Genomic DNA, 24,143 nt, shown 5'->3' with positions numbered 1-24,143 from the left:
GAAAGGAATGAGGAAAAATGAATTATCCAAGTGTGCAATTGTCTGACTATAGAAAAATCCAAGCATGAGTCGTGCATAGTGTGTGTTCTCTTCAGGAAATTATACTCACCACGATGCCAAACTGCTCCGACTCCACCAGCTCTTCATATTCACCCTTTAGTTCTGCCAGCGAGCTCAGCTCTTTCTGCTCCGGCAGGTTCTTTATCAGGTTCTACAAATGGGAAACACAAACATAGATACTGTTAATGTAAATCCCACCTTCTGTCAATGGCAGTGGACCACACACACATACACACACACTCACTCAGACACAGAAACACAAAAACAGTTGTAGTCATTCAATGTGCCGAATTGTGACCAGAGGGTTGCAGATTGCTTTGATTTGTACATATTTGTCGCTCTGCTCTATAGGCATGAATAAACGCGTTTCAGGCTTGTAATGGATTTATGAATACATACAAGTCACACAGTAAAACACCTTTGGGATGTGATCTTTTCATCTATTTATCTGTATTTGAGTCCATATGTCAGTCAGGATACACAGGAGTGGTGTTCTGGTAGGAGGCCGATATGGTCACATAATCACAGCTCATTGTTGGCTCTTTGCTTTGACATTAGTGGACCTCAGCCAATTACTGCTCATGTCACTGACCTTCTGCTATCTGAAGCTCCACTGGATAATCCACATTAACTAGAATTTGGCTGGGTGAAATACATGCACGTAGTTGCAAACATTCACTTTCATTTGCAGATTTTCAGGTACATTGTATTTGTACTTGCATCGAAGCTGTACTTTAGCAGTAAAGTAGAAAAAGGGAGATGAAGATAAAGATGGTGCTGGTGAAGTTTAAGATTAAGATGGAGATGAGGAAGATAATGGAAGTGGTTGTGTTTTCTGTAAATGTTAATTGTTCATATGAAGGTCAGCCAAGTTAATAAAACTGAGTAGAGTAGCATTCCCCTCTTTTTTCTCAGAGGAGACTGGGAGGAGGAGGTGCCCTTTTCCAGGTCTTTCACAAATTGCCCTCCCTCGTTAACTCCCCAAATTTATTCAGGAGGAATAGATTCGCGCAGGGTCATGTGACCAGATGGGGACACAGACAGGAGAAAAGAGTAGACGCTGCTGGCCGACCATGGGCCTGGCTGACCGCAGCTATAGACATGGGCAGCCATCGCAGGCTACACAGCGAGAGGCTACTGGCCACTAATGATGACAACTCTGTCCTCCCCTGTGGGAATTCAGCAGTATAAAAAGTAAACCCATAATGCAGGCCTGGCAAATTCCTGTTTGGGAGGCGGCCATTATATCAGATGTTGCTTGCTTTTGCTGAAGCCCCAATTAGGGCCTGCAAAAAAAAGCAATGGCGCCATGGTCAAGCTTTTGATCATATTGGTAGAGGCACAAAGCAACCAGCACATTTCTGTGTGACGCTTGTGAATGATCAATCATTTGTGTTATGAGATAGTCAAATACTGTATGTGGAAGTTAACTGATCTTTGGACAGTATATTGTTTCACAGCAATGGGGGTGCCTGTATAGAACACAAACCTGAGAGTTATTATACAAACGTGACCTTTAAGGATAAACTTCGTACTAATCATGAAAGTCAACTTGTCTTGTTTCACTAATTCACTGATAACTGAGTCATGAAGAAACAGCCTCTGCTCCTCTGGATATGTTTGTACCATTTCCTGGGAAATATAAACAAAGCATACAGTTTAAGGTTCATTAATTTTAATTGAAATCCTGAATGCTAAAAGCCTTGGAAAATAATGATTTGTTTTTCTACAACTTCTGAGCATTATGCAATATTATTCCTGAGAAAAATACACAAACAATGACCATCCTGTGATATAAAGCCATTGTAAGAAAGCTGCAAGGGGGCAAGACATCAATTGCACATTCTATGAAGAAAGCATTAAACTGTACATGAATTGCCGTTTGGCCTTTTATCAAGGACAAAGCTCTTCTTGACAATGTATCATTGGGTCTGAATGGGACTGAACTAACGGACGAGAAAATCATTCACTGCAATAATTGTTGCAAATGCGCTGGATAATCTGTTTATAGGCCTGAACTCCTCTGGCACTGCTTGCTGAGCAAAGATGAACAATTGGACATGTGCTCTGCCACAGTGTGCATGCTAGTCCTGTTTCTGCTGAGTCGGGGTTTGCACCAAATGCAAAATATGTGAAGTTTCTTCATCAGAGGAAATGTTGGCAGTTTTGTACACACACACACACACATAATGGGTGTTTTTTAGGATCTTGAAATAACCTGACATAGCTCTGAAACATTTACAAATGTTCTCAAAAGTTTACCACAAAGAACTGGATAAATCTGCTGAAATCAAATCTGCTTCGACGTCATTTCATTTGTCTGTCATCTAGTTAATTATTAGAAGCCCCATAGAGCAAAATTGACACAAAGTCTGCACCATATGCGCTGCAACGTAGGGGGTTGGGTGATGATGTTGGGCCAGACTCCTCGCGGCAGGCCACCAGACACATTCTGCAGGCTGGAAGAGATTATTTGGAGAATGCTACCAGCACAACACATTCATATATCGCGCTGGGCAGAGATGGAGGTGCTGCAGATCAGCATGCACGTCACAGCAATGTTCCGACAAAACAGAAACAGCTAAAATGTTGTAGTTAAGGTTAAACCTTCATAAATGCTGCTCAGTATGTCCTCGTCTATAATTAATCGCGTTTGGGGCGAAATGTGCGAGCAGAGTGAATGCTCGCAATCTGTGGAAAATAATTCTACTGACAGTAGGTGTGCAATGTGTTTATGGATTTTGATGTAAATTGGATAATTGAAAAAAAGCCGTTTCATTATCCTGTCTGTTTTGTTGCAGGTACAATGTACATTATGAATGAATTCTTTGATTTCATTTGATGTTTTTATTCATGTACTTGTTTTTTTGCGAGATGGAGCAATTTATTTGTTTTTCTTGGCAAATATACCGAACGCAATTATTGGAAAGTGTCACAAAATGGATGATGTCATTGTCCTTGATTCCATTACATTTTTGAGCGATGTCATGATCATTCATTCAACTAATAAAGGTTGTAAGGAGTATGAGAAGAACACGGGTAGTTACATGTAAAATAATGTAAACAGAGAAGGTATAAAGTGGACGGGATGTACAAAGTATACCTGTTGACTTAATCAAAATCAAGAAGTAAACAGAAGAAAATGTTTTTTAAAAACAAAACAAACTGAACACAAGAAAAAATAGTGAAGGTAACCGCGAAACGGGTGATTATGTTCAATTTCAAGCCGAGTCTGTCAGGGTTGTAGATATATGACTTTCCTCCAACAATATTCAAACAGCAGTTATGACCTTGGTTTTTTGGTAATGTCGGTGATTAGAATGCAAAGCTGACCAAAGTCCAAAAGGCTTCTTCCAGTTCCAATACTGCATCGTTTTTATACATATTTTAAAGCTTCTGCATATTCAATTTGATCAAACATGGCCTTGATATGACAATCTTCACAACATTACTTATTTTTGAGTCGTTATTAAGTAAATGGCACAATATATTCAATCGGATGTGTAAAACATGTGGATAGATAACAGAACCATGCGAGGTAAATCCTTTTTGCTCTATATCCTATCGGGAAATGCTTGTATTTGAGGAACGGTAGGTAAAGGAGAGCACAACAGTAATGAGATACAGGATATGGTTCCCTAAACATTTGTCGAGGATGACAGTATTTGTAAAGCGCTTTCACTTCCGTACTTTGATCTCGGCTGCTGTCAACCTTCTTCTGGTGAATTAAGTTCGCAGTTTTCGCAGCGTCTGTGAACCCATGCCAAGTTAATATATTTTAATGGGAGGTAATACACATGCATCAGGCATAAAGCTTACCATACAGCTGGATTTATGCTGATGAAAACAGGAGGTGTTGATGCACTGTAATGTACAAATGACAACTGCTGAAATGCTTTGATATATAAACAGCGTGTACAAACGGGAGCCTCAATCTCTCAAATGGAATCAAGGACATATTATGGACAAGTATAATCATATAGTGCAGTGTAAGGTTGTGTCAAAAAACTTGAACTGAGTCAAGGGTGATATTCTGAAGTTCCACCCAACCTACTTCACAGTTCCTAGTTGGTGAAACACAGTTAAAAGCAGGCAGCATATTCCCAGCAGTGGTGTCAAAATGATGAAGAAAACTAACAAACCTCAAGATATAGCCTGAGACATGTCAATCGATGGAGTGTTTCTGAAAACAATAAAGTCTTTATTAAGCCGTGTTAAATAAAAGGAGAAGAGAGGGAGAATTGCCCCGATGTCTGAGATTTTATCGAAGCAATCCTCGCCCCTCATCATCGGGCCTTTGGGATGACTGAACCAAACGCAGAGGAAGAGCTGCATCTGCCTTCTGCTTGACAGCTGTGATTTTCTCCTTTTAATTGACTATTCCTCAATTTGGGCGGCACGTGGCTGCCTGCCCATGCTTTCTCTGATGAAAAACAGCAACATAGGACCGCCACCCCCCTTTGCTGCGACACTGCAGCAGGCTTCCTAACAGCTCGATAGCCAATCAGCGAATGGATTCATCTCAAATCGGTAACAAAATAATCGAAGAGCAAGGTGGCTTCTTCAAAGTTCTACAGCTTCATCGCTCGCACCGTTGATAATTCAAGAAAAAACGTTTTTATAATGTTGCATGCAATTTCAAAAGCTGTTTCAAACTCAGATTAAAGTCAAGCAAGCAGTGAAGTGAAGTAACTACGCACAATAGGGTGAAATAATAGATAGCAACCATCTCAAACAAAAGGTTACCTGGAAAGAAATGGAAAGTGGATATCTGGGACAAAGGCTAACAAGTCCAAACCTTCTTTGGGTTATAAAGGTGGTGCTGAGACATAGTGCTGGTGAGAATGTAAAATTGAGTGGAGGACAGTCCACATTTGACGTTTTAACCACATTAGAGAACCGTGAATAAAACAAATCTTATCTCACAGGTTAGCATGTGAAACAACAACATCAACTATAAAGGATGTTATTGCTTTATATAATCTGCTCAGCCACACCACGCCAACACGTCAAAAGTGACTAGGAGCAAACCTATAGAGGCAGACTGACAGGCAACAAATCAAGTCTGACAGATTCTGATATTGCATTAAAATAAATGAGAAATGTAGTCTGAGAGAAAGACACAAACACAGAGAGAGAGAGAGACAGGAGGATTCATCTGAGGGTCGGGGCTGGGCTGGGAAATGTGACAGACTCGTGTGTGACATTAAATTTGTCTTTCAAGAGGAAATATGGGTGATTTTTTTTGAAATGCGTGTACCTGAGCATTTGCATATACTGTGGAAGGTGCAAAGGAGGATTAAAAGGAAATGAAGAAGGTGGATGGAGAGCTCACATAGAGGAAGAAAGAGATGGAGATTGAACACAGCAACAGCAAGACTACGCAGTGTTTCTCCAAGCTTTGTCCTTCCCTACATGGCCACACATACTTCCAAGTACCAATCTGTACCAAAAAAAAAGCTTCCAGTGCTCCTCTGCCTCGCCATCACAACATTATTATTACACGTTTCTCATTCTTTCAGAAGTCGAAAATGAAAGCATCACTATAGGATGAGATCGGAATCCTACAGGATTACTATAGATTGAGCAGGAAATGAGAATGTGATGGAATCCCAGTTCCTCTATATAGTGGTGGGAACATAGGAATGGGAACAGTGATCAGGGCTTTGACACAATCTGTACCTAGATGACAAGTCCTTGGTCAGAAACACTTGAAAAGTTGAAATAATTTGGAGTTACATGCCTACATTGCAGCAAAACAATAAAAAACAGTGTCTCCTACAGGCATCTCAATACACAGCGGGTACACTGATGAGATTGTCAGGGAATAAATAGAGGACTAGCACAGAAAAACATAATAGAAATTAATTCATTTGTGAAGTCTACTGAGCGTCTATGAGTGATGGCACAGAGACAAAGACACTGAACTGGAGAACATCAAACAGTTTTACTCTGCTAAGAAAATACAGCACAAGGCTGCCTGAGGAGAAACTGCATGTACTCCACCGGATCAAAATGTAACAGTTGGACTGTATAGTGCATGAAGGCGTATACATTTGAGAGTACATTGGAGTGCAAGATGGATATTCGGACTAGAGGATAAAGCGGTGTGCCTGGAACCTGTGGTTACAGATCAGCAGGGAGGTGCTGATGAGTGGAAAGTACATATAGTACCTTGGGTCCTGACCATTAATTTCTGAAGCATATTTGCTAATGCACCCACCCAAGTACAGTCTCCCCTCCACCTACCTTGACTGCATTTATTCAATGCTACTCTTTCGTGTGTGTCTTAGTTTCCCAGCCTATACCAAATCAGCATAATGCATTTCACATTTCGTTGTTAAATTAGCATTTCCTGCAGAAGAGGGTTACGCGCCGTGTGCCAAAATAAACCACAATTAAGCCCAAGGGGGACCCAGTTTCTCCTGTCTTAGCTCTAATCCAACAGGCCCAATGCACAGCCATACTTATCGCTTTGCCCCACATTTGCACTTTTACACCATGCAAATGATGCCCAACAATGTGCCAGGCTGCTACAATCACCTGTTGTTACAGCAGAGAACAAAGGCTGGCACGGGCACTGCCAGACCCCGCAGCCAATGGGCTACTGCAGGTAATGATGGCCTGCATGCATATGGATGAGCGTCATGGCGATCTGGGTGATTGACAAGAGAGATAAACAATAATAACAAGCAAGGCTAGAACGCAAAGACTCCTGAGAGGTCTGGTGGAAAGGTTGTTGCCATGGCGAGGTGAAGGGAATCAGTGCAAAGCAGAAAGAAAGCTGATAATCCTGGTGTTTGTTGGGCGACGGCGTGTACGTCCGGATTCTGTGTGACAAGCTGGGATACGCTCAAATTAAATTCGAGAATAAATTATACTACACTATTTCAAAATAATGTTAAAAACATTTCAGCTTTCACCTCAAAAATAACAACAAGAGGAGGAACTTTTGTCATGGTGACCAAAGTCTCTGTATCCAGGTGTCGATCATTTAAAGCTCATGCGGTCAAGAAAATCAAACTACTATCATAACTTGTTTCTCTTCCTTTGTAGGTTAGGCAGGTTTGACAGACACAACTGAACACCTGCAATAATACCAGATATAAAGTGGAAAAGTCAACAAAATGAAGTATGCATCTGCAAAGTGCATCCAAAGACTCCAATGTCTGAAAGATGAATGTGTTCTTTCTCGTGTCTCTAATATTTGGTAACAATATTTGTGTTGCTTGTTTTCTCGCCTCTGATGGATTGAAAATAGACAACTGAAATACGACACAAAAAAGGTGAACTGATGATGCTGTAGGTTGGACAGATCAGTGTTCAGTTTGATGGAGTCAGTCATTTTTGAGAGGAAAGGGTGTTTAAAACAGCTTTTACACTCGTATAGTGCCTCTGGTAATATAAAAGCAATGTGTAGAAATGTTATCAGTTAGACACTGGCCAATTATGTCTAGTGTTATCGGCAAACAAATGCCACCATCATTATCACTAGAGCAATAATGGGAATTGACTGGGGCTAATCACTGCAACATTAATGAGCTGCAGAGGTGAATCAGGTCCGTGTATGTGATTGCACATCCCTGTCTCTGGATCAAATATATTCATTTTTACCCCCACATATAAAACCTCGACTAACTCAAGTAAATATACATTAATCAGACTGTGTTGAGTGTCTGATTAGGAACTGGTATGACAGAATCTGTGACGAGTAGCCGTACTAAATTAAGCCAATTACCCAATGCATGAGTGGTGTAACCGGATGTGTTTTGCAGCAGCTGGAGGCACAGACACGCAGACAGATGTGCCAAAAATCTCACCACAATTATTCAAAAACAATGTAATTGAGTTGGAAAATGAACCAAGATGTGTGTGTGTGTGTGTGTCTGTGTGTGCGCATCTGTTTTATTCAGTATGCAAAGCTGTCTTAATGTTTTGTTTCATTTACCTTCTGCTTATAGCTCTTAAAAAAGTGATTGATGTTATCAGTGTAGCCGTTTCATTTATATGGTGTTATAATGCACTCTTATTAAAGAGTGCTTTTAAGTGTGCACATCCTATTATCTAAATGAGGTAAGGTTGGGTGATTTTCTGCGTTTTCTCCACATATTCTATGCATTTTTCTATTCAAAACAGACAGAAAATGTATCGCTGTATCAATATTTTAGTGTTTGTGTTTGTTTGAACCGAGAGTATTTTCCTTGCAATGTGCTGTGTAGGAGATAAAACTTTTCTTTGAGCATTTGCACAGTCATGCCATAGACCGACAAACAAACACACACACACGCACGCACACACGCCATGCTTTCATAAATATGTGTCAGGCATGCACGCACATCCTCATCCAACTGGCTAGAGCTCTTCTCTTAAGTTCTTGCTGACCTGTAATCATCCTCATGCTATCAACATCAGTCCCTTTTACCCCTTGCTTTTAAAAATGGAGCGAGGTGACAGGAGTGAGCTCCATAATGGACAGATTCCATCATTCAACTGCGACTTTCAAGCCCTCGTTCACATGCTAAATGCCATTAGTAGGGGGGGGAACATTGACAGAATGTGTAATTAGCTGTGACCTTAGTAAATGAGACGTTCATTTGACATGACTTGCAAACGCACAATGACACTCTCATTCTGCTGCAACTTTCTCTGCGTGTTTCATGTATGTACATCCGCACACAGCAGTGAAGGAAATGTGTGTAAATGGGGCAGTTAGGGGTCTGGGTTTGGAGTCTGTAGACAGACTGGTAATATTGTCAATTTGTAAGAACAGAAGCAGGGAAAGATGTTTTTTTCTTTACCTTTTCAGGCAATCGGCTATTGAGTCAATTTGTAGTTTTTACTTTTCACTCACTTCTTTATTTCACAGAAACTAATTTCCATTAAACACTTCAAGTGAAATAGTTAAACAGTGGAAAAATGCACTGAAAAATGTCTCCTTGGCCTTCATGGGCACTTTATTGATGGAATTGTCAAGCAAGTCAGTTGTATAATGCTTGAAATATTCCTTTGTGTTTCCAGACACTTAGTCTGTTTGGACTTTTGCTAAGGTAATGAGTCCATTTTTTTAGTTTTACATCTAGTTTTATGTTCAACAGAGAATGCAAAACTATGAGACAAAGCACTTAATGTTTCTCAGTTATTGATGTAACAAAAAAAAAGCAAAAGTGTATTCTGACATGGTCCTGACTTTAAATAAAACCACAAACCTTTATTATTTAACTGAAAATAATAATGCCAGAAATCCCAACTACTCAGTCTCACTCGGTCAATTTACTCTTGGATTATTCAGGAAGCCACAAACAGTGACAAAGACCACACCTCCGATATGTTACATGGTTAACCCCCACACACACCCAAACCCACACCCACACACACACACTTTAAATATGATAGATGTTGGACACTAAGATGTGTTTCTTTAATATTCTTATATAAGTGCATTATATTAGGCCAATACTAATTACAAATGAACAGCAGTGCAGTGTTAGTCATTAGCCTTTCCTTTTGAAAAGGAGATGGGGTAATATAAAATACATTGAAAAACATTAAACATTAAGAAGTCACTCTGATATTCTGCAAAACAAGCCCCAAGGGCCGTATCATCCACTGATGAGAGTTACCCACCGCACATACACACCAAAAACGGGGCATGCTTAAAGATTTAGAGATGACTCGCTCATTTCCAGCAGCTACTGTATTAGTGAGTGGCATGTGCTGAGTGGGGATGGGGAAGAAGAGCTGTGCAGCTGTCTAGTGCAGTGTTTTGTGAAAGCTTAAATAATATAAAGTTTATACTTCATATATGCATCTGGGTCTGCAGTGTCTAAGACTATTTTTTTATGACTCTTTACTGCACAGTTACAGAGTTCATGGGCACATTTGGCTTTAATAAAAAGTCCCAGTGAGTCTGCTATATGGGCAACCAGATGACACATTCTTATATTTCGCCAAAAAACACTGGGAAAACCCTACATATATAAGCACCTGTGCATGACAACTCAGAGGAAAGAGTAAACATACACCCCATGAATTCCTGCACAGAATGTTATGAAATAAATGTTTGTTTTCTTTTGGCTTGTCCATGCATCTCTATATTCACGGTTTGTAATGAGACATTAGCTCAAATCCACTGAAGTCAATAAAGTGATGAGTTTTGATGTGATATAGGGTTCAATTACAACAGACATCACAGGGATCTGCAAAACGATACAGTATATAGTCTATGAGGAACTTGGTTAGACCCAAAAAGCTAATGGCAGCCGTATGGCATCCAAAGGAGGTATGCATGCACTGGAGGAAACGTGAGCATTTGCAAATTGTAATCCATGCATTTTCTCTTTGGGGGATTTCCCTGGCTTGAAAGCTGTTGCCACATGGGAAACAACAAATTTACAAAGGAAACACTGTCTAAGAGTGAGAGTGAGAGTAAGAGTGATGATGAGTGATGGGCGTAAGCATAACAGTAAACAACATCTATAGTATGGTATCAAGAAAATGAATGAATGAGTGAATGAGCGAATGAGTGAATGAATGAATGAAGGAAGGAAGGAAGGAAGGAAGGAAGGAAGGAAGGAAGGAAGGAAGGAAGGAATGAATGAATGAAGGAATGAATAACATTTCAAGGTTGTAGAATCTGGTACACTTCTTTTCATACTAACCCTATTCATGTGATTAATACTAGCTCCAGTTTCAGCCTTGTTGATATTGGCACACTTCTAGGCTAGTGCTTTGTCCTTGTGGTCCATTGTGCTGTTTACAATAGTGCTTTGCTTGAGAAATGCTAGCAGGTTGCTGCTATTGAAATTCCATCTTCCTCCAACACAATTGGGTCAAAAAAAGGTTTTCTTATTGGTGTCACTCTCACATGTTTGTTTAGGCAGTGCAGAATTTCAAAAAGGCTTTAAAAATGCCTCGTGTGGCATCAAAAATAGGTGATTACGCGGCACAAATAGCAACAATTAAAGTGACAGTCCTAGCAAAACACTCTAGTCATGCGATCAGCCCACTGTGTTGTTCTAACTCTGACAGTGAACTATTATGAGTAACCCCCTGCATGTGTACCACTTGATTACACCATAAAGTAGTCAAGTCTTCAATTGCTTATTAATTATCTGGATATTGTTTGGGCTCCTTGTGCTCTGTTGGCAAAAATTGTAAGGGCATGGGACCAAATACCATTATTATGTCTGCTAAAGCCTGAGCTTAGAGCAGAGAGGTTGTGAGGGAGATATTAAAACACAGAGGGTGAGCCAACTTAAGGCAACGCCCCTCCCTGTCAGTTGGGTTCAATAAAACAAAAAAAAATGAATGAATGAATGTGACGATACGTAACACGTGCAGTCCGAGGCAGCACTTTCTTACAACTGAACGACCCCAAACCTGAATGCTACTGCCACTGATGAATGAGCAAAGCATCACCGTGTGTTAGACTTGTGAGCTGTAATCGTATTGTCATCTGTGTAAGGTGGAGTTTGCTCGCACTGTTCACAGGAGTTGGGTGTGGCTCAAGACCACTGAAAGAGCCTTCATGAAGTCCTGTAGTGCAAAACCTAACCCAAACACTGTGCAGCCAGGCCCCTGAAGCCCTAAGCACAAATTACTGCAGATGTCTCAGACAAGGCCAGCTGGCAGCAATAGTAGCAATGAGCAGCTTAAATAGATATTAAGATATTAAAGAAAATGTATAAAGGGAGCGGGGGAGGGAGGGAGGGGGGGGGGGAGAGAGAGAGAGAGAGAGAGAGAGAGAGAGAGACAGAGACAGAGAGAATGAGAGAGAGATCTCACACATTTCCTGGTTGGATGATAAATAACAGTGTTGGAAGAAAGACAGGATAATGGACGCTGTCTATCCATTTGCATAAACTTATGTTAGCCCGCTGAGTGCAGTGGAGGTGAATATAAGTGGAACTGCAAGAATTCATGGCGAGTCTGAATGAACGGTGAGAGCCAGGACTGTCTGCCAGCATTCAGGAATGTGTACATCATCCGAGATGCGCTGATGGGCTTAATGCAGAATAAGAAGAGCCAATCAAGTCCTATCTATCCCCTCTGCCAGGGTGACACATTGTAGGGGTGCTTCAAGGCCAGAACGCTGACACTTTCTGCTGACAAATCATTACATTAGACAAGGCGACGGAGAGGTGAGATAATAAGATTGACTAACTGAGTTTAAGATGCATTATGGATACCTCTGGCTTCTTTGATTCTGTCCATTTTTATCCAATCCTGCCATCTATCAATTAATTCCTTGCTATGTCACTCCACTCTTTGCAAAATAACACAGAGAGAATTTTGAACTACATGGCATGTGCGCAAAAGATCTTTGTCTCTGTATTAGCGCTGTAAAAGCATCCCAGCGCTGTCACATCTATCCCTTGCCAAGCCCCCGAATGTTCATTAGCATTTTTACAGTTACATCTGAGCTGGAAAAGCTCACGTTATCTAACTAATGATAATGGTATCTGCGCATCACTACATGTTCTGTGTTGATGTAGTACTTAGCAATTAATACGAGCCGTGTATTACGCCTCATTCCGGTGTTGTGCAATATTTCCTTATCACGAAACCAATTTCTCTGCTTTTCATTGTCAAGACCAAAAGCAACAGGCAGCACCCAGCTACCCACTGTTGAAGGAATGTAAAATCACATTTTATAAGAGAGGGAAGATGGAGAGTTTGCTCAAAGGCCAGATACTCCCCTTCTTTGAAAACATTCCCTACATATTTCACTGTTCCCAATTATCCAGGGCAACGAGACCATCTCTGTGCTCTGTACTGTGTGCGTGTGTGTGTGTGTGTGTGTGTGTGTGTGTGTGTGTGTGTGTGTGTGTGTGTGTGTGTGTGTGTGATGTGCGTGCAGTTGTCCAAGTGGGTAAATGGTGATTGGCATGTGGCTGAAAGTGGGTGGTGTAGAGAGATTAATCAGCGTAATGAGTGTAGATGAGCGCTGTGCAGATGGAGCCCACACTCAGGACTGTGTCACCCAGCAGGAAGTCTCCGCTCCAGCTCAGTGACTCTGTTTTGCTCCAACTGGATTCTTCATTCCTTCCCACCTCATTTACTGTGTTAGATCACTTCTACATAATTGTGCTCTAAATTTGTCTAAATTAAGATTAAGCTGCATGTACAAGCTATCTACAGTAAAGAGGAATACAGTATGTTTTGATTTGAGTCCTATTAAGATGAGCGGCAAATGAAATGAAAGAAGATATACTTAAACAAGGAGGATAAGAAACACACACACAGTATTTTGGAAGAAGTTGTCCAAGCTGTCAGGTCCACAGTTTCCCCCCCACTTTTAGCATCATTATCTAACAAACAGTGATACACACACACACACAGTGAGACACTTCTCCCCCATTAAGTTTCCTCACTTGGCCCCTTCTGCTTCACCGCGACTTTATGACATTAGACGGTTTAAGCTGATTTGCTATGTCTTTGTGAACAACCAAAATGTTCCTTCTACAGAGGCTCATTCAAAAACTCACACAGTTTGCTATGTCACTTTTCTATCACTTTGTAATGAGCACAGAAAAAAAAAACCTAAATGAATAGTGGTTTTGTCCTCATCATCCTTCATTCACATGGCATTCAGCATTTTGTTAAGTTAAATAAAAGGAACTTGGAGGCTGAATTCTATGTCCCTGACTTGAAATGCAAATTGGGACATTTAAAAAGGCAACATTACATATTATGGTTGATTTGTAGCCGGCATACACCAGGTGCCTGTATATCAGTGGGACTACACCACTGAGTAAAATGGAGGAAGAAGCTTGCGGGGACTGGATTCGGCATTACTATTGGCAGATATACAGTTGTTCTTCTTTGCCAAAAAAAAAGGCTGAACATGGGAAAAGGTCAACACATTAACTTCCTTTCTCCTTCACAAAACAGAAAGGGGTCTGGCATGGCATAACTTACTCTCTGGACTCTGCCAGATTGCCAGCAAATTAAAGGTTATCAGAGCTTAAAATAATGGTCCTGCAGGGCAGCTCTCAAGATAGGCTTCCTCAACACCTTTTACTGTTGCCTTGCATAAGTGGGGAGGAAGTAGACAAGCCACACAGCGTGTTTGTTGATGACCCATGTGGGTAAAAGGTAGAAGGGAAGGACTCAGAAGTCAACCTCAGTTCAGGTGACCACCATGTTTGCAAAACGCCACTTAGTTGTACTTAAAACACAACATAACTGGTGTTTGGATGCTGAACAGAGTATATGAATGCCAATATCCCACTGCAATCACGTCTTCCATCCACTGCTCACTCCTGACACCTACACCTCCTACTTCTCAAATTAAACAGAGAGGGAGAAAGCAACAGGACTGCAGAAACGCTTGATAAAGGGATAGGGCAGGCAAAGTCAGCGCAGATTGCAGCTCACGCTGCCCAATGATGCATCTTTACCTCAAACGCACCCGCCCATTTGCAATTAATGCTTTCTAAGAGAAGAAAACAGAGAGCCTTTAGAAAGCTCATCAATCATGGTTTAAGACAAAGGCGAAGGGAAAGGAGGGTGGAGTTGTGTAGACTCTGCCAAGCCGCGTCTTGCTTCAGCCTTTATAAGAGGATGAATGAGGAGTCTCTATGGTTCACAAGAGAATGGGGGGGATTGACTTGTGCCAAATGGGGACCAAAACAGTCTAAAAATGGGGTCACCATGCTCGCCACCAGACACTGAACAAAGCCTCAAACACAAGCCTCTGTCTCTCTCTCTCTCTCTCTCGTATATAATAACCCAAACACACATACTCACATACGTTTTTGAGAGGAAAACACAAGCAGAGATTATTTTACTGGAGACAAAAGATGTATGTGTGTGTGCGTCCATCCGTCCGTGTGGGTGTGTGTGTGGGTGTGTGACTAACACACGGAACACCTCTCTCACCTGGATGAGTGATTCTGTCAGTCTTTCCTCGTCTACCTCCAGCACAATGTCCCGGATCTCTTCATAAGGCAGGCGGAACGAGCCCAGGAAGATTGCTGTTGTGATAGAGAGAGAGAAGAGAGTCATTTCCTCTTTTCTATTTTTATTAGACCACAGGGTTCAAACAGACATTTCAGCACTCGACACCGCAGACAAAATGACCGCAGACATAACCTGTCACTTGGAAAAAGTAATACACTGACCCATGAGGAGAGTTTGTGTCACCCTGAAAGAAACCCAGCAACAATGAACTGTGTGTCAATTCACAAAAATGTATTATTTTCATTGTTGTTATTATCATTATTATTATAGTAGCTGTACTGGAGTGGAGTGCTACATTTATTATCTGAGTGGATATATAGAAGAACACTGTATCCGCCTCTGGGAAGAACCTGGTGGGTGTTTGGCTCTGCAGGTGGGTTGCCTACAGTGGAAACTGGCGCCGATAGTGAATCCAGGTGGAAGTCACAGGTGGACTTTCAGTAATGAGTTGGAAGAGAGTCACTCAACAGCTGCTATACTGCAGCAGCAGCAGCGGGATAGGATGCCTGTACTTGACGGCGCAACAAACGGAGATGGAGTATGACCATTTGTACGCTTGCTGTAACCATCACTGTATTTTCATGGGGAAAAATAAAATACTGTCAATTGTTTTAGGAGCTGAATCGGTTTCTCCTGGGTGTTGGGCTGCCAACAGTCATTTTAAGATGTATGGAAGATGTAGAGACGTACATCCGTAGAGACGTTAACAGACAGGCTAGGGGGTAAGACGTGATGAAACGGGCAGAAATATTTTTTGACGCCATCCAACCGCTAAAATGTATCGTTTGTTGCATCGTTGAGTATTGTTTCCTTGAACTTATTTGGTCAATTCTTGGCTCCAAATAAGCTCACCTGCGATAAGACGAGTGAAGACACGCAGCACGTCGGCAGCATAATGAAATCGTGGTGTCCACTTGGGTAAGAACTCAAAAACATTGAGTTCTTAGAGGATGTTCAGGTGCCAGCTAAGTTGGCTAAGGCCCATGGAAGAGTATCAAAATTGCAACACCGCTGCTACTGTTGGAATTTGTTTCTTTCAGATTGCATTAACAGGCACTAATTTTGTAACACTTTTATTTTTGCTGTAGAAATAGATTTTAAGCACTTTAATCCTTTTAAGCAGTGAGAGCTTTACACTGTACTCATGCACTACAAGCAGGGAGTCTGATGAAAGCTGGGACGTGTGGGTGACATATATGCAAAATAAAGACACGGCTTAAAATAACGTTTTAATAAAGTTCAGATTAGTCGGCTACCTTGGGACTGCACCGGTCATTATGTGCACTGCTACTCTCAGATTGTTATTAGTGTGCTCTGTTATGCATTTTAAAATGATGGCTGACCATAATTAAAAAGCCCCGAGAACACACACGTACACAGAATTCACACTTTTCTGTAAGTCCGGTTTGACTCAACCACTTTAAAATACATTTTTGCATGTTTCTACATAAGTTGGTGTGACCAACTAAGTAGAAACATGCATGATTCTGTCCAATGATCTCCGGTAGCTGAAGTATGTACATGTATCACGTCGGTTTTGTTATCGCGATTAAGTCATGAGATAAAATTAATTGAATTTAAAAAGTCACTGAGGTTAACAAAAGGCTTAGAGCAGAACCATATACAGTTTTATCTCCGCGGGGACGGTTTGATACTGGATGCCTTAATCACTGAATCATCACATCATCCAGTAGGTTATCACATCTCGCAATTTTCCTCCATTTTGTGCAGCGTTAGGTGGACCCCATATTGATTACATTATCATTTGTCTTCCACTTTAGATAGAATACAATAGAATCTTTATTGGGTCAAATCACACATGCAAACACGGCAATTTGAAATTTGTCTTGCGTGGGCCTCTTCAAACATGCTTTTTACAGAGGGGTCAGCGCAGGGCAGCCATGTCACGGCGCCCGTGGAGCAGTGTTAGGGGTTTGGTGCCTTGCTCAAGGGCACCTCAGCAGTGCCCTGGAGGCAAACTGGAGTCCCTATGAACTGAGCTACTGCCGCCCCTAAGATGGGGCAGACCCTGCATAAGGAGCCGTTTCTGGTGCGACTGATTTTAAATAAAGGAAAATCTATTTCTAAGTTTTTGTTTATATCAAGACCATTGTGATGTACTTGAACTTGATATATTAAAAATAAAATCCAATCTGGCTTCTGTCAGATTGCTAATGATTTACTGATTGCAGCTGATTCAAATGCAACTGTTCTATTTGAATCATTCTTGAGTTGAGCCTCACAATCACCGGAAAAGAGCACTCAATTTTCACAGCATGTTTTGAAAAGTCAGCTGGCATTAAATATTCATCTCATTTCGTTTTGCCCTGATGGTTCTGGTTAAAGTTAACTTCTTTAGCAGCAGAATGGACTTCTTCCACCTCTGCCCCTGACATGTGGGGTTCCCCAGGGTGCGATTTTAGGTATATTAGTATTTTCTGCTATAATACGGCTGAAAATAGTTTGCAGACACAGCCCCTAAATTCATAGCAACAATACTCAGCTCTACATCTCCCTTAACCCTGGATCGGCTAACCTGACCTGTATCAAATGTGAAGTTGTAAATGCCACATAACGTTTTACAACTCAGTTAATAAAAGATAATTGTTCAGATCTTAATGCCATTTAAGCTCCTCTCACTCACAATGTGGCTGCTTGACCGCTGTGCAAATTTGAATGTTGCTTTGATAGCTCAATGCCAGGTTAATTTTACAGTTAACCCACCCCTTGTGTTTACTCATTTAAGACAGGAAGACAGACATAGGGACAGATGGGCAGATAGATAGACGGACAGATAGAGCTCATATCACATCACAAATCATTTTGTCCCGCCACCCCCCACTAGCTACCATCTTTGACCTTTCAACGCTAACGTGCATCAAAATTGAAAAGGAAGATTGCAGGGTTCAATGGCAGACACTGAATATGATGCATGACTCTGCAGGATGTCAAAGACGTCGAGGGGTAACTGCTTAGGAGCAGGTGTCCTACCCATCGCCGTGCTGGAGGTGAGAATTTCTGCTTCATATTAAACCGAAGCCCATCTGCTCTAACTGTAATCAAAGATGGCAGTGACACCTATCAAGCCTGTTGCAACCCACAAGTGTTTACGCAAGCATGCACAAACTGGTGCTCTTACATATGCAAATGTGCACACGTGTACACACCGTTAACATACTCATTCACACATACACACACACACACGCATCTATGTGTCATCTCATTTCTGACATCAGACCCCAGAATTCTGTCCAATGAACTTATTCACATGGCCTCCTTGTAAAAGTGTTTGTACTGCTGTACAGATAATGCTTCTGCAATGTATAGTTTATCTCTGTGTGTTTTGAAATTCTACTTCACACAAAGTTGTGCAACTCTCAACCCCAGTGCAAAGAAATGTATCCACATAAATATCATTTTCTCACATAAAGAAGAAACAAATGTGGATAAACAAAGGGGGGGCGATTTAGTTTGCAGGGGAGGGGACCTATAATCTTTAACATGTATGTTGCATGAGGAATTATAGTCGATGCACATCAGGTGAGGAATATCAAGGCTGCAGATGAAAACCCAAAAGGTCTGGGGACACAATAAAATCTGCTTTCTAATGCTGTACCCATCAAACTATACAAGGGTTCTGGCAGTCACCCATTTCTCAGCATAATAAATCTATACACACTTTATGTATACAGGATTAGGAAAGTTCATGGGGGGAAAAATGGTGCATATGCTGGAGCTGTCAGGACAAACAGTGAGGCATGAGGTTTTTATTGATCCAACCTCAGAGCGAGAATCTATCCCTTCCACCCTATACTGCAACAAATAAAGCAAAAATGTGTGCATTTGGACTTAAACAGGCGTCAAGGTAAGTACCACCGCCATTTGTGACGTGGGAAAGGGCTTCATGATAAACACATGGTATCTGGCTGCAAATTGCAACAAAAAACACTTTCAAAACCTTTCATAAATGAAGTTAATAGTACAGTGTAGATGTAATAGTATATATGTATACTGAAACTGCATGTACATACAAAGATTCTGCGCCGTCTTGGAATCCAGGACACGGAGCTCTTTTGCCTTCTTCTTGAACTGTGGCGTGCGGTCATCAGTCTCATCCAACTGTTTTTTCACTGGAAGGAAAAGGGGAAAAGGTGGTAAATATCAATGAATATGTTGACATTTTAGAAATGAGGTTCTTTAATTAGTATTGACACGACTGCTTATTAAATGAAAAACTAACTGATCTCCATAAATCCGTAATTTACTTATGGAGAAGCAAATAGTCCAAAGTGGGTTAGACACTGCTGCAGCAGGTGTGAAGGTTATTTTTGTAGCTGTTGCTGTAACTGAAAATATCCAGGTGGCAATTAATTGGATCCAATCACTAACAAATCTAATTCACAGTACACAATCAACCGCACAAAGTATATCCCGATGTAAGGCGCAGGAATATTATAAACATCTGGATATGGATACACCCATTATTGAGGAAAAAATGTGGTTCTCACATAAGATGATGCTTGTTCGCTTATCTACTAATCACTACATCGTCATTATGTGTGTCAGCAAAAACATCAGTCACAGCATCGGCCCACTGTCCTGCAGATGACTTTTCTTCTTTAGTTTGTTTGTGTGTGTGCCAGCATTTCTGTGGTTGTGACAGTGGGTAGATATTTGACAAACACGCTTTCTTTCCTGAGAATCTGCCACACAATCACTATCACGCGAATGAGTGGTCAGAGAGAGAGAAGACCTCCGTTTTCAGGATGGAGACATTATTGAGTAAACAATACTATTAACATACTGTATCTTTCGCTTGCATCGAGCTTCACAAGAGCGTTGTACACATACAGAAGACTGAACAGAGGACTCTTTGGAAAGTCAATCCTTACAGACACGCCATAAAGATTTCAATCAATGTGGTGAAAATGAGACTGGGAAGTTAACAGAGGAAACAGTTTTATGATTATGGAAAGAAGGAAACTCTTTTCTCTTCTGCTGTTGGCTTGTGGGAGACAGCATGCATTGCCGCTAATCATCATAACTGCTCTGTTCAAGTCTAAGGTGGGAGTCTCCCAGGATATACAGAACAAACAAATCTGCTCCCTGTGTGACGGCGTGCATATCAGAAGAAACAATCAAAGACGCAACATCTCCCGGGCAGGCAGAAGAGCTAATGCTGAACGCACCGGCCGTGCTGTCAACAAACGTCTTTAGGGATGGAATTGTTTACTGTATAAAGCAGAGCTAAAATGGGGGTTTGCTCCTTTGCTTCAATATATTGGTTTAAATGTCTCTCAGCTGCTTTCCTTTGGTTGCACTATGACCTCCACCAAAGGCTATTCAGAGCATATGGGACATAAGGGAAAAAAATAAAAAATTGCTGCACCTGGATTTCAGAGAAGCAAATTATCCAGTGGCTTGCACTTACACTTGCACTTAAGAGCCTTTGAGCAAGGTGAGTAAAGGAGGAATTGTAAGCCAATGCATCTGAAGTGCAGATGTTTTTCAATCCCAAAAAATAAATACAACTGACGAGGTGAAAGGCTGAGCTTTCACGGCCACATTCGAACAAAGCTTTAGTCGGATGTGGGCTAAGGGCAAAAAGGAGAAAGCAGTTGCTGAAAGCAGAGGTAGATGACACTGAGAGAACTGCATCTGAATAACAGGCATACAGGAGTGGGCAAATTGTGCTGTTCAGTGATAGATCTTACATCTTAAATGTTTGCTGAAGTTGTGGAAGATGGTACATTTTGAGAATATCAAGATTTTTGGTCATGGAATTATCCAGAAATAACCTGAGGCCAAATCTGAGTGTGTTGCATTAAAGAGGTCGACTCCAACTAAATAAGAAAACAGTCTAGCCCAGACCCCAGGCTTTTAGACATTACCTTAAATAAAGATGAGCAAGGGGAAATGTGTACATGTACATGTGTACATGTGTGAGACATGTCTTTCTTTTCTTTCTCTTCCAAGAACCAGTTGCCTTAGCGTCTCTTTTCAAAAACGACTTGTTCTTTCATCTACTCTGGGCTATGTAAAGTCTGGTTACGACTATGAAAGTGAGCCAGCAAAAATAAAATACTGGCAAACAATGATATACCTCAGAAGATGCCCTACAGACAGAGTGCATATTAAACAGAGGAGGGGAATTTGACTGGCCGCTGTTCTTAAATCGTTCTCTTCAACCTCCACTATCTTCCATTTACTGTCACTTGAATATCTCACCTACTGTATGTACCTCACACTCTCAGCAGGGTGTTTCCAGCTCATCCATCAGTGCCTCAGCTGTCTTCACCTTGGTGTCCTGAGCCCCACACTATCTCAAATTAAACCGAGAAATAGCAACTTTAATAACTTGAAACAGGCACATCCCTTCCTGACACCATCCTACACAGCTTAGAGCTCCTCCACTGGGTATTGGTAGTGGCAACAGTTGGCGGGCTTCTGCTACAGTATTTGCTGGCCGACTCAATTATGCCACATGTCGCATGTTTTCTCTGAGCATAGATGGGGATTGATGGGCTCTGGAGGGCTTGTAGACAATCTATCTGTCACACAAGTCAGAGTCTCGGATGTATGGAGGGGATGGCTGCAGGTGGCACATTTCCATCATATGGTTTACCAGAACCTCCAACAATTGTGTCCAAGATAGAATGATTATCAGTTACTACAAATGTAGACGTTCCATGAGAATAGGGTCAAGTAAAATTACGAGAGATTTTCAAGACTGTGGGAATGTTTGACTAACCATAGTATCCACAGCCAAAGACGCCTTAACCTTGCCAACAGAGCAGTTTCACAACAGCTGATCACAGTCCTCGCCAACTCTTAAACGTGTTTTACTACTTGCCGAGTGGCTAAAACATAATACTGTGACAACAATGCCTTCCCTCTCGCACAGCTTTATATTTGTTAATGCAATCCCACATGTATCCATGTAGTCTGAAACTGTTTGCAATGGGCATAATGTAGCAGTGGTTTCTGGCACTTAAAAGTGTTGCCTTCAGCCCGTCATACACAGTGGTAATATAAAGTGATGTTTCACAGAAAGATGCACAATTTCTCTGACAGCCTCTCAGACCAGGACATCATTATAACAACATCTCAAACACAAGCACATGTGGCATAGTCATTTATTAATTGTTGTGGGGTGGAATAAGGTGACGAGTGTGGCGTAGGACAGAGTAATTAACTGACGAAAGCCATTCATCCATGAAAGACTGGAAGAAGATCCTTTTAATATGAAGGACGGCTTCCAAGCAGTACACCCTCTGCATGATTTAGACCAACTTCTACATTGTTGATTGATGGGCCGGATGGTTCTCTAAGGGAATTGGGGTCAAACGCTTGTGATTTCATACTGACCATGCTTATCTGAGGAGAGAAATGTGCCAGGGAAATATAAATGCTTTGCACTTCAATATATTAACTTTGAATGGTGAAGAATTTTGAGACATGCAAACGCAGATGGGAGTGTTTGACAACCATGTTTTAACAAAAACATAAAAAGGATTCACATGAGGAGAACTCCCTGGTGAAGTTCACTGTTACACATTCCATTAACTTGGGGGAGTTAAAGTGTCTCAGTGCCAAAAGAGTCAACAAAATTGATAGCAGGGTTCATTAAAAATAATACAGTACATGAATAAAAACAGATCTAGCTTATTAAGGATGACTTGGCTTCTCTGTTAAGCCTTCTCTGTGGGTTTTGGAATGAGGTATACCCTCGAGAGGCTCTGTGATAACAAGAGTTCTCCAACATTTGGACGTCCAGTCTGTTAGCTGGCCCAAAATCACTGCCTTGGTTGCCTTCCATATGATATCTCCCACAAGACATCCATAAAACCCAGGGCATTACAAAGCTAAACACTACCACATGTTCACTTCCGGACACAGACTGTCCGGCTGAGTCCGGCCACCAGACACCATAAAGTGAGCGGGCCTTGAAAAGAAATAAATGAAAGTGCAGATGACAGGTCTTCAACAAACATATTTAAAGGCAAAGCAACACAGAGTGGAAGAGACAATGTGGAGTCTGGCCCGCTATGAGGCAATTTATTCCTTCAAATGTGCAATCTGCCTGCAAACATGTGCCCCATCCTCCATCTCAGGGACTCACACTGAGGATTGAGCTGCTGGAGAGCTGCCAGCCTCTCTAAAGGAGATGGATTCTGAGGAAGAGTCATTGGCCTCAGCCATTCCTGCTGCACTGAAATACCAAATCCACAGCAAAGGAAACGTAGTATACATGTTGTGTTCACACTGAAATAACAGAAAAATAGAACTTGATGTGATCCAATACAGGCACAGTGAAATAAGTCATTTGACAGAAAAGAAACATAGATTAGACTGGACTACATTAGGCTAAATGGTATTTGTATTTTAACTAATGCATGTACAAACTTGGGGGTGAGCAACACATGAAAGTCCCTGTATGTTTAAGAGGTGGACTTTTTCATGTATCACCAAATACGTGTCCAAATGTGTAGGAACTCTCGTTATCGTACAGCCTTCCAAGGAAAATCGCCTATCTTGTGTTCCCAGCTGCTCTCTAACAATTTCCCCAAGTTCCCCCAAGAGGACACTTACAAATTGCTTTGCTCTGACTTTGTGCTGAGAATTGGTCCCGTACATGTTATTTGGGATTTGGATTGAGTTGTGTAGACCACATAGGTTGGGTCTTAATCGGAGTTGTGCCTCGGTTTCCTTTTCACCAGAGACATGTTTCACCTTTGAGGTGTGTGCTGGCTGAACATTTTACTGAAGACTCACACTCACACTTTTATAAACTAACATACAATGAATGTGTCCAGTACAAACCATTCATTGGGGGAGTCTGTGATTACAGATTTGATTGGCTTTTATTCAGATTTCTTTAATTTGGCAGCTCAGTATGTGATGTGATATGGTGTTCCACACGTGTTGGCTTTGAAGGGGAAAAAGTAATGACTGCTTCAATGCAGTGAAGAGAAGAACCACAGACTCTCACGGACGATTACAGACTTCTTGGGGATATGATTTATGTTTCGCTAAATAATTATCACATAATTCAGAAAGGACCAGGTTGTGAAAACATTTCCAGATTGGAAAAAATCCACAAAATGATTACGGACTAT

General features: G+C 41.3%; 1 protein-coding gene across 4 annotated transcripts in view; it reads right to left on the bottom strand.

Moving 5' to 3' along the window:
* The window catches only part of diaph2 (diaphanous-related formin 2), a 326,344-nt gene that overhangs the window by 124,804 nt on the left and 177,397 nt on the right, over positions 1-24,143 (bottom strand). For all 4 annotated transcript variants that reach the window (XM_076149017.1, XM_076149018.1, XM_076149020.1 and 1 more), the window contains 3 exons: positions 19,056-19,154; positions 14,944-15,038; positions 110-211 (listed from right to left, as the gene is read on the bottom strand). In XM_076149017.1, coding sequence (XP_076005132.1) covers positions 110-211; positions 14,944-15,038; positions 19,056-19,154 — 296 coding nt within the window. The remainder of the gene's footprint in view (positions 1-109; positions 212-14,943; positions 15,039-19,055; positions 19,155-24,143) is intronic.

Source organism: Genypterus blacodes, unplaced genomic scaffold (genome assembly GCF_046128005.1).
Source record: "Genypterus blacodes isolate CSIRO-AG114 ecotype Tasmania unplaced genomic scaffold, CSIRO-AGI_Gbla_v1 ptg000044l_1, whole genome shotgun sequence".
Lineage (NCBI taxonomy): Eukaryota > Metazoa > Chordata > Actinopteri > Ophidiiformes > Ophidiidae > Genypterus > Genypterus blacodes.
The sequence above is the reverse complement of the archived record's forward strand: the minus strand, read 5'-3'. Positions and strand labels throughout refer to the sequence as shown.